The sequence below is a fragment of the Eptesicus fuscus genome, chromosome 5 (genome assembly GCF_027574615.1).
Source record: "Eptesicus fuscus isolate TK198812 chromosome 5, DD_ASM_mEF_20220401, whole genome shotgun sequence".
Classification (NCBI taxonomy): domain Eukaryota; kingdom Metazoa; phylum Chordata; class Mammalia; order Chiroptera; family Vespertilionidae; genus Eptesicus; species Eptesicus fuscus.
The window spans coordinates 99635630-99651268 of NC_072477.1; the positions used below are offsets into that span (position 1 = coordinate 99635630).

At 42.1% G+C, this 15639-nt stretch overlaps 1 protein-coding gene across 2 annotated transcripts in view; it reads right to left on the reverse strand.

Annotated features, from left to right (window-relative positions):
- KIF5B (kinesin family member 5B) overlaps positions 1-15639 on the reverse strand; it is an 84570-nt gene that overhangs the window by 56975 nt on the left and 11956 nt on the right. For both annotated transcript variants that reach the window (XM_054716605.1, XM_008160996.3), the window contains exon 2: positions 9538-9625. In XM_054716605.1, coding sequence (XP_054572580.1) covers positions 9538-9625 — 88 coding nt within the window. The remainder of the gene's footprint in view (positions 1-9537; positions 9626-15639) is intronic.

Here is a 15639-nt window from a genome sequence, read left to right on the forward strand (position 1 = left end):
ATTTATGTATATAAAAAGATACATGCATCCCTATATTCATTGCAGCATTATTCATAGTGGTCAAGACATGGAAACAACCGAAGTGTACCAAGACTGAGGACTCAATAAAAAAGATGTGGTACATATACACAATGGAATACTACTCAGCCATAATGAAGGATGAAATACTGCCATTTGCAACAACATGGATGGACCTAGAGAACATTATTTTAAGTGAAGTAAGTCAGTCAGAAAAAGCTAAGAACTCTATTGCTTTCACTCATATGTAGGATATAAAACTGAAACTCATGAACACAAAGAGCAATGTGGTGATTGCCAGAGGGAACGGGTCTGGAGGAGAAGGGGAACCTATCTAATAAAGAGGGAATATGCTAATTTACCCTCATGCCATTGCAAAATGGCGGCACCCACAGCCAATAAGGAGGGAATATGTTAACTGACTGCCACGTCCTCAAAAATGGCGGCACCCACAGCCACAAGATGGCAGCGCCCAGTCCCCTCAGCCCCGCCGGGACGCCTGCCTCCTAAGTCCCCCAGTCCCCTCAGCCCCCCAGCTGCCCAGGGCCAGCCCGAAGCGCAGGCAAGCCTTGGATGGTAGCTTCCCAGCTGCCCAGGGCTGCCTGAGGTTCAGGTAACCAGGACCAGCCGTGGCTTGCGCTGCCGGCAGTGGCAGCAGCAGAGGTGTGATGGGGGTGTCACCTTCCCCCGAATGCCAGGTTGCCTCCCGCCTGAGGGCTCCCGAACTGTGAGAGGGGGCAGGCCGGGCTGAGAGACGCCCCCTCCAGTGCATTAATTTTCATGCATCCGGTCAGTACTAATATAAGGTGACAGGATAAGATTTTACTTTGGGTGGTGGGCACAAGGTGCAATATACAGATCTTGTAACATAGAAACCCACACCTGAAACCTCTATGTTCATGTTGGCTGATGTCACCCCAAACAATTTAATAAGATAGATAGATAGATAGATAGATAGATAGATAGATAGATAAAAAAGACTAGCTCAGACTTTACTCCTTCCTCCAACCCAACTCTATAACAAACCCCAAATAAATCTAGGTATCCTGTGTTCTTATGGTATCTGATTTAATCATAATACTTATTGCTGTCTGTTGCAACTGTCACTTTAGTTGTCTGCCTTCCTCACCAGAGTGTCAACTCCTTGAGGCTGGCGTGTGTTTAATTCCTAGCACAGTGTCTGGCACTTAGTAGGAACTCAAATGCTTGCTGAATGATTTATTATCATCACTAACACACAGCATCTTTCTAAAGCTCCCTCCCCCTTTTAAATATACTTTTGCCATTCTTGTGAAAAACAGAGGAGGGCAATTATGAACAATATTACTTCTTTCATACTTTATAAACAAGAAAAACATATTTAGCAAGTGAGACAACAGCATATCGCTTTCTAAAAGTAGCTTAATCTCTCTGAACTTTACCTTCCTCATTAGCAAAACATATGTTTAGGGGAAAAGTAAGAATTAGAAGTCACTATATAAAATTATTAATGTTGCCCTGGCTGGTTTGGCTCACTGGATAGAGCTTCGGCCTGGGGACTGAAGGGTCCTAGGTTCGATTCCGGTCAAGGGCATGTACCTTGGTTGCGGGCACATCCCCAGTTGGGGGTGTGCAGGAGGCAGCTGATCAATGCTTCTCTCTCATCAATGTTTCTAACTCTCTATCCCTCTCCCTTCCTCTCTGGAAAAAATAAATAAAAATATATTTTTAAAAAATTATTAATGTTAACATTTAGAGTATACAATGTGCCAGACTCAAATAATCTTTCATATTGCAATGTATTTAAGCCTTACACCACCCTGTGCAAGGTACTATTTGATATTTTTAGTTAGTAACATTTTACTGAGGCATGAAGAGATTAAATAACTTGCCTATAGTTCCATAGCTAGTAAGATAGAGCTGGGATGTAAACCCATAAAGACTCTTAACCTTTTGCACTTGGATGTTGAGTGTGACTCGACACGGTTAGCATCGGAGGCAGCTCTTTTTATACTCTTTGAATGTATCAATAATTTGAAATATAAAAAAATCCAAATAAATAAGTTTGTATGAAAAGAAACTCCAGTTTTTTATTCTACTGCCACGCTTTGTAAAATCTGGGATATTTAAAAAATTAAATCCCGAGTAGAATAAAGGAATCGAGAAAAAAACAAGCAAGTGCAAAGGGTTAACCACTATAATTTTATCAAGTAACAAAGAACTTATATAAATATATGGCAAGCTACATCTGAAAAAATTAAATGTGAATTCAGTGGTAGACAGTCCAGGTCAGGAAACCATGGCTGGAAACAGCAATGTATGAAGGCCTGATATGATGTCTGGCAGATAGCAAGCACTGAATACAGGAGAAACGAATTTGCAGACAACACTCAGATTCTGAATTCAAAAGAGAATACAAGTCGGTAAGCTGTGTTGAAAGAAAAAAATCTGTCTGATGAATCTACATAAAGTTACACACTTATACAGAAAATGATGAAACAACGCAACCTCAGTGGACTGTCAGGGGCCCAGAGAGTACTAGCAGCTTTCAGGTCATTCCTGGTAACTTGCTCATCAAATCCGTAACTCAGATGAAATACCAACAGGCCCATCATTCTGCTGATCTTTGCCTACCGACAGTTACTAACCTTGCCCTTTGACCTGATGTGTTCACCAATGACTGTCCCAAGTTCAACCTACCATGTATTTAATTGGTTTACTGTCCTCACACCTCACCAGACCCCCACCACCTACCTCTACCCCATCTCTCTCCTTATACCTATGCATTTAATTGGTAACTCCACCACATTCATATCCTTATCCAGGACAAGATTCACTAGCTACTACATCCAGGCTCTTCCAAAATAAAAGAGAGTATTTGGGTGAAGATAAAAAGAAAAAGTCATAGCCATGTGATACTTTTCTAGTATAAATTACAAAGCTGGCAAAGAAGCAGGATAGAAACAGTGAGAGAAAGTTTCTATTGTAACAAATACTTGAAGTCTAATTTTGTAGAGTGAAAACATCGTAGGCTGTGCTTTGCCCTAAGTACTATTATGATTTATTAAATTAAAAATAATGTTCCTTCTTAGAAGATGGAGGGGAAAAAGTAGCAATTTACATCTGTTGTGTGTTTACTTTCGCCCTGGGTGAGGTACTTCTCGAGAATCATCTTTTCAAATCCCCACAATACCCTTATTTTGCAGAAGAGGAAAGGTAGAGTTAGAGAGGCGTAGAAAGGTTAGGTAACTTGCTGAAAGTCTCACATCTAGAAAGTGGCCAACCTGGACTTCAATCTAGGTTTGTCTGATTCCAAAGCCTGTGCGCTTAACCATAGTGCAAAGAAGAGAACTGTAAGAAAACCAAGATGGTAGCGTAAGAAAACCCCAGTACTTGCCACCTCCTACAACCACATAAAAATTAAAACTAAAATACAGAACATCATTCAGAACTGCCTGAAATCTGGCTGAATGGAAGTCCTACAACTAGAGAAGTAAAGAAGAAAGCACACTGAGACTGGTAGGAGGGGTGCAGGCACGGAACATTCTGGTATAACACCCAAATGTGGTGTTTTCTTAATTGGGAGGGATATCTCCAAGGCTTCCTGTGAGAAGCAGACAGTCTTAGCCCCACACCAGACCACCAGCCCAGAGTGGGAAGAGACGTCCCGGTAACTATGGGCTGTAAAAACCAGCAGGGATTGTGGCTGAATTACATGAAAGCTGCTGGAGTCCCAGGTATTCCTCTTAAAGGGCCTAAACACAGACTTACAAGATCCTGCTTCCTCTGAGCTCCAGTGCCAGGCGGTGGCTTTGAGGGAATCCAGGGATAAGAGGAGGAACTGGACTGTCTGGCATTGGGGCAGGAACTTGGGGGCAGCTTTCTCGTAGACCTAGGTGCATGCAAGGGTCACTGTTTCTGTGCTTGGATCTCCCCCATCACAGAGCTAATTGGCAGTCATATCTGAGTTTCCATCAGTGTGGCCACATTGTTCGCTCCATCCTGGTGATACCCCGAGACCCTGCCCCATCCAATTTGCAACCCCACCCAAGCTGTTTGCAGCTGCTTTTCCATATGAATGGCCAGTTTTGGCTCAGGCTTCAGACTTTGCTAAAATCTCTTAACCAAGCAGCAGTTGGAATTAGCATGCCTCGAACCTATCAATAAAAGGCTCAAGACCCAGGACCAGCAACAGCCTGCCTTGCTTCACAGTTGAACCTCACATGGGCACTTCTAAGCGTAATACAAGTAGCAGTTATCTGAAGATCTCTCTGCAGCTCCTGCGAGGTGGCCCTAGGCAGTGGCTGACTTTGTATCTCCCAGGAGGCCCAAGAACCAGTGCACCCAGTGGACAGTTTCAGACCATACTAGATTACAACTCTACATATCCACAGTGACACACTCAAGGAGCAGACTCAGCGAGCATCAAAGAAAACCCCACTGAACCAAGTCCAACTCTTTGGCATGTCTGCTGCACAGCAGCTCTTCCACTGTAGACTCAGCTGGTCCTCATAGTCAATTGGCCTAGAGTGACACCAAAAGCAATCAAGGCTCAACTACAACAAGACTGTGCACATAGCCTACACCAGGGCGCAGTGAACCTAGAGTGCCCAGCTCAGGTGACTGGGGAGGCCTGAGTCACTGGGCCCTATAGGACACCTAATACACAAGGCCACTCTACCAATTCTAGGAGATATAACAGTTCTACGTAGTACATATAAACAAATCAGGGAAGCAGCCAAAATGGGGAGACAAAGAAACATGTTAAAAATGAAAGAAATGGAAGCAAGCAAACTATTGGATACAGAGTTCAAAACAATGGTTATAAGGTTACTCAATGATTTCAATGAGAGCTTCAATGGACTTAATGAGAGCTGCAAGGGACTTAAGTGAGACTTTCAAGGATCTTAGTGAGAATGTCAAAGACATGAAAAAGGACCAGTCGGATATTAAGCATACACTAACTGAAATAAAGAATAAGTTAAAGGGATTCAACAGTAGAGTAGAGGATGCTGAGAATCATATCAATAATTTGGAATATGAAGAAGCAAAAACACCCAAGCAGAAGAGCAAAAAGAAAAACAGAATCCAAAAATATGAAGATAGTGTAAGGAGCCTCTGGGACAACTTCACAGGTACCAACATTCACATCATGGGGGTTCCACAAGGAGAAGAGAGCAAGATATTGAAAACCTATTGAATAATGACAAAAAACTTTCCCTACTTTGTGAAAGAAATTGACTTACAAATCCAGAAAGCACAGAGTCCCAAACAAGATTAACCCAAAGAGGCCCAAACCAAGATAATCATAATTAAAATGTGAAAGGTTAAAGACAAAAGAGAATCTTAAAAGCAGCAAGAGAAAAGCAGTTATTAGTCATCTACAAGGGAGCGCCCATACGACTGTCCGCTTATTTCTCAACAGAAACTTTGTAGGCCAGAAGGGAGTGTCAAGAAATATTCAAAGTGATGAAGAGCAAGGGCCTACAACCAAGATTACCCAGTCAAGCTATCATTTAGAATTGAAGGTCAGATAAAGAGCTTCACAGACAAGAAAAAGCTAAAGGGGTTCACCACCACCAAATCCGTATTACATGAAATGCTGAAAGGTATTCTTTAAGAAGAGGTAAAGAAGAAGATCAATAAAATGGAATAAATACATATTTAGCAACTATTGAATCTAAAAATCAAAATAAACGAACAAGAAGTCGAATGAACAAAATGGAAGTGATGAATAAAATAGAATCACAGGCATGGAAACATGGAAAAGACAGGAATCTCAGAGGGGTTGGGCTGGGAAAAGATTAACCAAAGATCTTATATGCATACATGCATTACCTATGGACACAGACAATAAGGTGGTGAAGGCCTGGGGTTGGGTGGGAACTTGGTGGAGGGGGTCAGTAGGGAGGAAAGAGGGGAACATCTGTAATACTCTCAACAATAAAAATTTTTAAAATAATTTTTAAAAAGTTAAGTTTAAATAAGTAAAAGAAAGAGAACCGCTGTTCAGAACTTGATTCCAAACAGGAAAGCAGGTACTTGCTGGTGAAGTAAAAGAGACCAACATTTTGAGAAAAGGAGGAAAAATGATTTCACCTTAGAATTATAAACAGTAATAAAACAGAACAAAAGGAGTAGAAATATGTACTCTAGACTTCAGGACAATAGATTTCAAAGAGTTCTCAAAAAGTTAAGTATGCGATTATGAAAAGACTATATAATTGAGGATATACAAAAGAGATAAAAATCCATGAAATAGTGTAAGAAAGGTAAAAACCCACTATAATTGTACCTTATAAAAATAAAACAAAAATTAAGGCCCTAAAAAGAGCTTTCAAAATATGCAGAAAAAGAATAATGAATGAAACCTGCATTACCTAGAAAAGGTGATAAAATATTAACAGAAAAGGTATTCCTATTTTATTACTATCTTCTACAACACTTTCTGAAAGTGGAACAGGATAAACACTGTCAAGAGACTTTCAGGTTGAGGTAGGACAGTCAAATAATAGTTTTAAAAGAATCAAAGTTTTTAATTATAAGAGAATAGACAAAAATTTCACAGCTACTGTATGTAAGATTTAGAAGCCATAGACACAAGATGAGTACCTTGTAAATATTATACTTCTTTCAAAAGAAGGGGAAATTATTCTAGGCACTGCAGACAAAATATCAAAATTTCACCAAGGAAAAGCTATGGATGAACTAACCTCATTTCCTATTTGGATAGAATCACACAATTGGTACTTTGGAGAAATACCAGTCGTGTCCCACAATTTCATAAAAGAATCCAAATTTTTCATCATATTCTTGTGGATATGTTGACAAGCTAAGAACTAAACAACTGTATAGGGGAGAGAATCTGAAGGTGGTTGAATATAAAGTATGATTTATTTAACTGACAATAATCTTGTCCAGTTTTTAGAAGATTCGGCTAAGGACCATGGTCCATTAAGCATTTTATAAATGACTTAAGAGTAACATTTTTCAAGCTTCAATGTCCTTAAATGAAGACCTTATTAAAATAAAAACAACCTTCATCCAGCCGATGTTGCCCAGTGTTTGAGGTTTGACCCATAAACCAGGAGGTCATGTTTCAATTCCTAGTAAGGGCACATGCCCAGGTTGCAGGCTCCATCACGGGGGCGTACAGGAGCAGCCAACTGATGATTCTCTCTCTTCCTCCCCCTCCCTCTCTCTGAAATCAGTAAAAACATACTTAAAAAAAACCCACCACCTTCAATGTCCTTGACACGATAATAGACTTATCAAATATCCTGATAGCCAACTTAGATCCCTAGAAAGATAATTATAAAAATAAAACTCAATATCATCAAGAGTTAAAATGAACTGGAATTTGCACCTAAAAGACCTGCACTTAGATTAAAAACGTCAATATTCAAATGTGGATTGGGGTTTCATGTTGGTTAAAACAGATGTAAAAAAGACCTGAACATTTAAACTGTCCAAGAGTTCATCTGAATCATTAACTTTATAAGCTAATGTAATCTTAGGTTTTACTGATAACAAATGTTATCACAAAGAATGTAATGTAATTGTGTTCCATCATGGAAAACCATTTGATGATTACAACAAAAGTTGACACTGCTGGTTCCTTTGTTGCAATCATTTACAGAATCACAACTTAATTCTCCCTCTTTTTATGAAGATTTCAGCATCCAGAACACTCTCCCATCAAAAACATTCCTATTTTATTTTTATTTTTTTAAAATATATTTTATTGATTTTTTACAGAGAGGAAGGGAGAGGGATAGAGAGCTAGAAACATCGATGAGAGAGAATCATCGACCCGCTGCCTCCTGCACACCCCCTACCAGGGATGTGCCCGCAGCCAATGTACATGCCCTTGACCGGAATCGAACCTGGGACCTTTCAGTCCGCAGACCGACGCTCTATCCATTGAGCCAAACCGGTTTCGGCAAAAACATTCCTATTTTAATTCTTGGTGGTTTCAATGTCAATACAGATGATTCCACTAAAATACCCTGGCTTTTCAGATACTTAATCCAATTTTCTCCATGATCTCTCTCCCCCAGCCACCCCCCACCCCACCCCCCGCCCGCCCAGGATCTTATTCTTTACTCCTTCAGATGCCAACTCTACAGTCCTATGGCGTAGGACCTTTTCATTACTAACTATACTGCCTCTCTAATCTCAATTTCAAGTATCTACCTCCCATTATTCCTTCTTGGACCCTGATTTCAACAAATTTTTGACTCTACTGAGACAATTACACCACCTTTCCCTCATATCTGCCTCCCTCATGTCCTCCTTCCTCTCACCCACCTTAGATTCCATGGTTCACCATTATCATTACTCTCTTGACAACATCTTCAATTCTCTTGTCCTTCTTTCCCCTTCTGTACTCACCTGGCAAAACCCCAACTGAGTAAAGTCAACTCTTCTGGAAGCTAACCTCAAGTGAGCCCTTAATGCTACCTGGCAATATTTCCATATTTTCCTAATGCACTCACTTCTATACTGATAGACAGCTGACTTCATACCTTTTCCTGAACCTCCTCCCCCATCCTCACTCTGTGATGACTTTGCTTTCTATATAATAGACAAAATGAAATTAATATGAAGAGAACATCTACATTTTCCCTCCATCACGTCTATAAACCTACTTCTATCAACAAACTCGACCTTCTCTCCTGTTACTGTCTGTGCTCCTTCTAAATCCTAACCTCTGAATCCCAACTTCCCTACCCTAGTGAATGCTACAAAAAGATAAATTTTGCCCCAATTTAAGCAGAACTTTTTAACAATTAGAGCTTTCAAAAAATGGAATAAATCATAAAATAATGACTACTTAACTGTAAGATCTCTTTGAGAAAAGGGATTTATGTAACTAGAAGTCCAGATAATCACTTAACACCCACTCAGCTCTAGAGTTCTATGGTTTTAGAAAATATGAAATTGAAAAATATCCTAGTATAAGTTAACAGTTTTACCTGGAATGCGAATACTTTTCTCACCCCTGATGACTCGGGTTAAATTACTCAAGCATTTCTCTGCTGACTACAAGTCTTTACGGAAGGAATAACAATGAAATGGAAGAATGACTGTCATTATCGACTATTTTTTAGAAACCCATCTAGCTATCTTATTTTCATTATCATGCTGCTGTATTTCTATAATTGTTACCTTAGAAACTATCCTGGGAATATCTAATAGATATGCATCTTTCAATAACAGTACAGTATACAATGGTAAGATATGTACACATATAATACCTTAATAAAAAAATGAAAAAAAAACCTGTAAAAAAAAAACAGTACAGTATAATATTATAATTCTTATAACAACACCATGCACTAGGTACTGTATATAAATTAAGTCATGGAATTTAGGCAAATACTAATTGCATTTGACCTTTTTACTAGTTAATTGCTGAAAAAAAGTTGTTTAAGAAAAAGGACATTAAAATGAAAAAGAGAATGTTGGGTAAATGGCAAGATTGCAAACAAAATTTTACTTATTGCTGGGACAACTTAGCAGATTAAATATATTCACCTTTTACAATCTTCTTTGCACAGTCATTATACACTTGCTCTTGCGATGTGTTTGACTGAAATACCCGATCAAATGCATAAGGCTTGGTCTGAAAAACAAAAACAAAAGTTTCAACTACACAAATTAAAATGGATTTCTAAGCTCCTTTAAAGATATCAACATATATTTAACCTTCACAACAGAATACCTATTCTGCATCACTTCATGTCATAGAATCTTTGTGGCAAAAACCTTAGGGATCACCAAGTACAGATCCACTAAAATAAACTCTACAAAAATAAGAATGTCTGCTTTAGTCTTTGTTATATATCCAGGGCCTAGCACACTAATGATAATTTGCACTATTATGGTAGGCACCTGAATACTGCCAGTGAATTCTGATTTGATGAGTGTCTATGCTGGCAGGGGTTAAGACTATATTTTCAATACTAATATCATGCTTGGCTGATGTGGCTGTGGTTGAGCATTGACTCATGAACCAGGAGGTCACAGTTCGATTTGCCTTTTAGACCACATGCCCACGTTGTGCTGTTTGATTTAGAAGGGGCTGGTGGGAGGCAGCTAATTGATTCTTTCATCATGGATGTTTCTATCTCTCTCCCTCTCCTTTTCTCTCTGAAATAAATAAAAACATATCTAAAAAAATAAAAGTTAAAAAAATACTAATAAAATTTTGCAGATAAAGAAATTCGAATCCTGAAATATACAAAAATTGGGACAAAATTAAAATTCAAACCCAAATCTCTAGTCTTTCATTTCAGGGCTCTTTCCATTAATCCATTCAGCTCTACAGTTTACTGCAACAGCTTTTCAATTATTCATTCATTGAAAAAATATTTATGGAATGCCTATGATACTAGAATGACATGCGAGAATGACAACCAAGACAGATTCACGCTCTCTTTTAGTGGAACATAAGTAATAGTGGGATTAACATCAGACAAATAATTAATTCTGACTAGAATTCTGACTCATGGCAGCAAAGTATTATGGAAATACTATTGAAAAGGAAAATGGGAGGACTTGCAACCTAGTTCAGCATCTGGTTAAAACTGTAGTCTTACTTCCCCACTCTGACTAAACCTGGGCGGAGCTGCAGAGCCTAACCCCAGGTCCCCACCAGAGCTGACTTGGGCAGAGCATGCCCCCAAAACCCCACCACAGGAGGAGATATATAGGTCAGAGCCTCCCCACGAGTTCAGTTCAGGCTTTGGATCCGGAATTCCCCTGGACTAGCAGAACTGCTAAATAAAGGTTGAACTTTCCTCCCTCACAGTGCTGACTGATCGTTTGGTGCGTTGGCTGGGAAACGTCAGTTAAGCTAGCTCTTAGGCCACTGCTGACAAGAGCGGACTTCGGGGCACTTGCTTCAGGCTCCAGGACCCAAGGAAGGCACGCCACCGGCACACTCACAGGTTCCTGAACTCACAAGGCCCGGAGGGACTGCAGCAACTCTGTGCTCCAGCGGACCCAAAGAGGCAGGAAACACCTTTCTGGGACTCCCTGGGAGGGAAGTCAAAATCAGACGTCTGAAACTGTAAGTTTTCCCCCAGGGAAACGGGTCTGAGTTCTGGCCTGTCCTATGCGACAGAAGAGGTAGCTGGCCCCTACCTAGGTAATTATTTACCTCAGGATAGCTCAGATCATCTGGAGGAACGGCTTCTAGATGGTATTCACCATCTCTGGGACTTCCCAGGAGGGAAGTAAAAACTCGGACTGGCTAAGGGTTCGAGTCTGGCCTATCTTTAAAAAAAAAAAAAAGGTAGAAGAGAAGAGTTCCTAGGCACTTTTCTACTACCTCTGTTCAAGAACTTGTTCTGTATCTCTGCGCAATTGAAACTGATTTGGTGGTATTCTGTGGTGTAAATGTGGTGCGCGCAGGTGTAAAAGTGTTTTATGTTTGTTTGTTTGTTTCTGTTTTGTTTTTTAAAAACCCTTCTAAACCTCTCCCGAGTTTCTGTGGTGATTCAAAGTTTTTAGTGGGGAATGTTATCTGTCTTTATTGTTTAAATATGTCTCTTTGTTGTTTAAAATTGTTTAGCTAGTTAAATTTCTGTTTGTATCTCTTAAAAAAATATGCGTGTATTGCTAATTTGAGAAATGTTAAGTATTTACATGTCACCTAAAAATTAAGGCTAAGAGTTCTAACTAACTGGAAAGTATGGCTTTGGTGTAATGGAGGAAGGTAAAGAGAAATGTTGAAAGTTGAATGGATGACAAGCCAGTAAACCTGGACAAGTAGAATAGGAAAACTGAGCAGAAATCCTGTCTTCCCTAAACCAAGGACACTTGGGAGTAAATGATTTGCATTTGCCCCCCTAAACAGAGGCTAAATAGTTTATGTCAATGTACTCACGGAGACTGATAGAAATCTGATTAGTGTCATTTGCTGTCCACACCCAAGGACAAATGAAGTTAGAAAAGGCAATCCGGTCCCTCCCTGCAACATGGGTAATAGCTCCTCCTCAAACTCTACTGTCTTAGGATGTATGTTAAGAAATTTTAAAAGGGGGCGAGCGGGGGCCGGCACAGCCGCCGCCGCCGGGTGGGGTGGGAGCCGCCGCCGCAGGGTGGGGTGGGAGCCGCCGCCTCCGCCTCCCGGGTGGGCGCCCTTCACCGTGGACGCTGGCGGCCCGGGACGAGAGGTCCTAATAGAGATTAAATACAAAGTAAAACAGGACGCCTGCCGGAGCGGTTCCCATGGCGGTGTTGGTGAAGTTATGTGCGCACTTCCCAATTAAGCAGTTGCGCAATACTGGAAAGCCACCTGTAAGAGATTTGGGGAAGCTAAAAGGGGGTTTATTGGGGACTACGGAGTAAAACTAGTCCCCTGGGAGTTAAAAAGGATGTGTGAAATAGACTGGCCATCTTTTGGAGTAGGATGGCCACCGGAGGGCACATTGGATGTCCCCACAATCAGGAATGTTCACAGAATTATCACAGGCGACTCAGGTCATCCTGACCAGTTCCCTTATATTGACCAGTGGCTATTAAGCCGCTTTGGATCCGGTTTTGTGTATATAAGGAAAAAGGGCAGGCCCCTTAGAAGGAGAATAAGTCTCCTATTCTGCAGGAACCCCCTGAGGAAGCCCTGCCAGTTCTACCACCTCTATACGTGCCTCAAGCGGTACCCAGTGCCTCTGCCTAGCCAGGGAAGCTTAGATATACCACTTCCTTCCGTCTCCCCTCAACCAGACCCTTCAGAGCCAGTTGGACGATGTTTGCGCTCAGTTGGTCAGGGACCCAAACCACTCCCAGCTTTCCAGATGCCTCTCCGAGAAATGCAGGGTCCTCATATAATTGGAGAAAACAGGATCCCACAAGAGGGGGGATTGGTCTTTTACTACCAGCCTCTCACTACGACCAATCTCTTAAATTGGAAGCACCATACTCTCGCTTATTCCGAAAAACCTCAAGCCAGCTTTCAGACCCAAAAACCCACTTGGGTTGACTGCAAGCAACTCCTTCTCACGCTCTTTAACACTGAGGAGTGCATGAAAATAATAATAGAAGCTTGGAAATGGCTCCAGACCCAGGCCCTGCCAGGGACATTAGACACAGACAGATGGGCCAAGATGGTTCTCCCAGATGTGGAACCCAGTCGGGACCCAAATTCGGAGGATGGGAGGGCCAGATTAGAGATATATTGGCTGGCCTTCCTCCAGGGGCTCCGGGATGGGACCAAGAAGCCCACTAATATGGCCAAGACCTCTGAGGTTTTCCAGAGGCCTGATGACAGTCCGGCAGCCTTTTATGAGAGACACTGTGAAGCATATCGCGTTTACACTCCCTTTGACCCAGAGGCCTCAGAGATCAAACTATGGTCAATGCAGCCTTCATTAGTCAGGCTCAGCCAGACATAAGGAGAAAGCTACAGAAGCTTGAAGGATTTGCGGGAAAGAATACAACCGAGCTATTAGAAATAGCAAACAAGGTTTTCATTAATTGGGACAATGCAGCTAAAAAAGGAGGCTGAGGAGAAACTAAAAAGGAAAGCAATTCTGATTGCTATGGCTGTTATAGAAGCTAGCTCCCAAAAAAGGAAAGGGAGACAGCAAGGAGCCAAGTCAGGAAAAGGAAGGACAAATCGTAAATGGGACCAGTGTGCCTATTGTAAAGAAGTAGGACATTGGAAGAATGAATACCTGAGCTGCCAGAAGAAGCAGGCAAGGCCATCCAACCACCCAGCCACTATCGGCCAGAGTCGCCTGAGGCAGACTTCATCAGACTGGCGGCATCTGACTCCGACTAGGACAGACTGGGCTCTTTCCAACTGGGCCCTCATGAGCCCATGGTCGAAATGAAAATCGGAGGCCAGACTGTGAACTTTATAGTTGATACAGGGGCAGAGCACTCGGTAGTTACTCAGAAAGTAGCTTCTCTCTCAGGATGGGAAGTCATCATTATTGGAGCTACTGGGGACCACACCTCCAGACCATTCTGCCGCCCGGCCGATGTCAGTTATACGGCCACCAGGTGGTTCATGAATTCCTGTATTTGCCAGATTGCCTGGTCCCTCTAATGGGAAGAGACCTTTTAGCCAAAATGGGAGCAGAAACCATCTTTACCCTGTTGGCTCAGCACAACTGCTCTTAGGTGAGGAGACCTCTCCAATGATTCTGTCTTTAGCAGTATTTAGGGAGGAAGAATGAAGACTTCATACCTCCCAGTCAAAGGACTCACAATTAGAGCGTGAAGTAGAGAAGGAATTCTTGCTGGTCTGGGCAGAAGGAAATCCCCCGGACTGCGCCACAGTGCTAACTGACTTGAAGCCTGGGGCACAGCCTGTAAAACTTCCTTTTTCTGCCTTCAGCTGACACCCTCCAGTCATTCCGTTTGCCTTTGAGTGGGAAAACCCAACCACAGTAATAAGGAACAGTTCACCTGGACCAGACTGCCACAAGGGTTCAAGAACTCCTCAACTCTTTTTAGTGGAGCACTAGCAGCAGATTTGTCCAAATTTCCAGGACAGGACGTGGGGTGCAATCTACTCCAATATGTATACGACCTCCTACTGGCTAGCTCCATGTGAACTCAGAGTTGGGAAGGAACACAAACCCTTCTAAGACTCTTAACTGAAACAGGTTACTGTGTCCAAAAGGAAGGCTCAAATCTATCACAGGGAAGTCAAATACCTAGGTTTCCTAATTACCCAAGGGAAACAAAGACTAGGGACTGAAAGAAAATAGGTAGTATGTGCCATACCAGTCCCCAGCACCCGGTGACAGATTCAGGAATTCCTAGGGGCAGCAGGCTTCTGTTGAATTTGGATCCCAGGATTCTCAGATCTAGCTAAGCCCCTCATGAAGCCTTAAAAGGAGAGGAAAAGGCACCCATTAACTGAGGTCCTGCACAGGAAAAAGCCTTCGTGGACAAAGCTCACCGAGGCGCCAGCCCTAGAGCTCCCAGATGCGACAAGGGACTTTAACCTTTTCCTTCACAAGAACAATGGGGTAGTCCTAGGAGTTCTGACTCAGGAGTTGGGACCCTGGCAGAGGCCAGTAGCCTACCTCTCCAAACAGATTGACCCGGTTGCCTCTGGGTGGCCCTCATGCCTCAGGGCCCTTGCAGCCATGGCCTTATTATTCAAAGAGGCAGACAAGCTCACTCTGGGACAGAACTTAAATGTTAAGTGCCTCATACTGTTGTCACCATAATGGAAGCTAAGGGACAACATGGGCTGACTCATGCTCGGATGACTCAATACCAAGGGCTCCTATGTGAAAATCCACAAATAAGATTAGAGGCAGTAAGAACACTTAATCCTGCCACTTTCCTACCCATCGCAGAGGGTACCCCTGAGCATGATTGTCTAGAAGTCCTAGAGGAGGTTTACTCCAGCCGGCCAGATCTAACAGAAAGGCCTCTACAGAATCCAGACTTAATATTGTTCATGGACAGCAGTAGCTTCCTAGATGAAGGAAAAAGACGAGCCGTGTATGCAGTGGTATCAAACTTTGAGATAACAGAGGCACAGGCCCTGCCTGAAGGATGGTTAGTGCAGAGGGCAGAACTTTGGGCCCTAGTCAGAACCTTAAATCTCATTAAGGATAAACGCGCCAACGTCTACACTGACTTGTGCTATGCCTTCACTACCCTGCA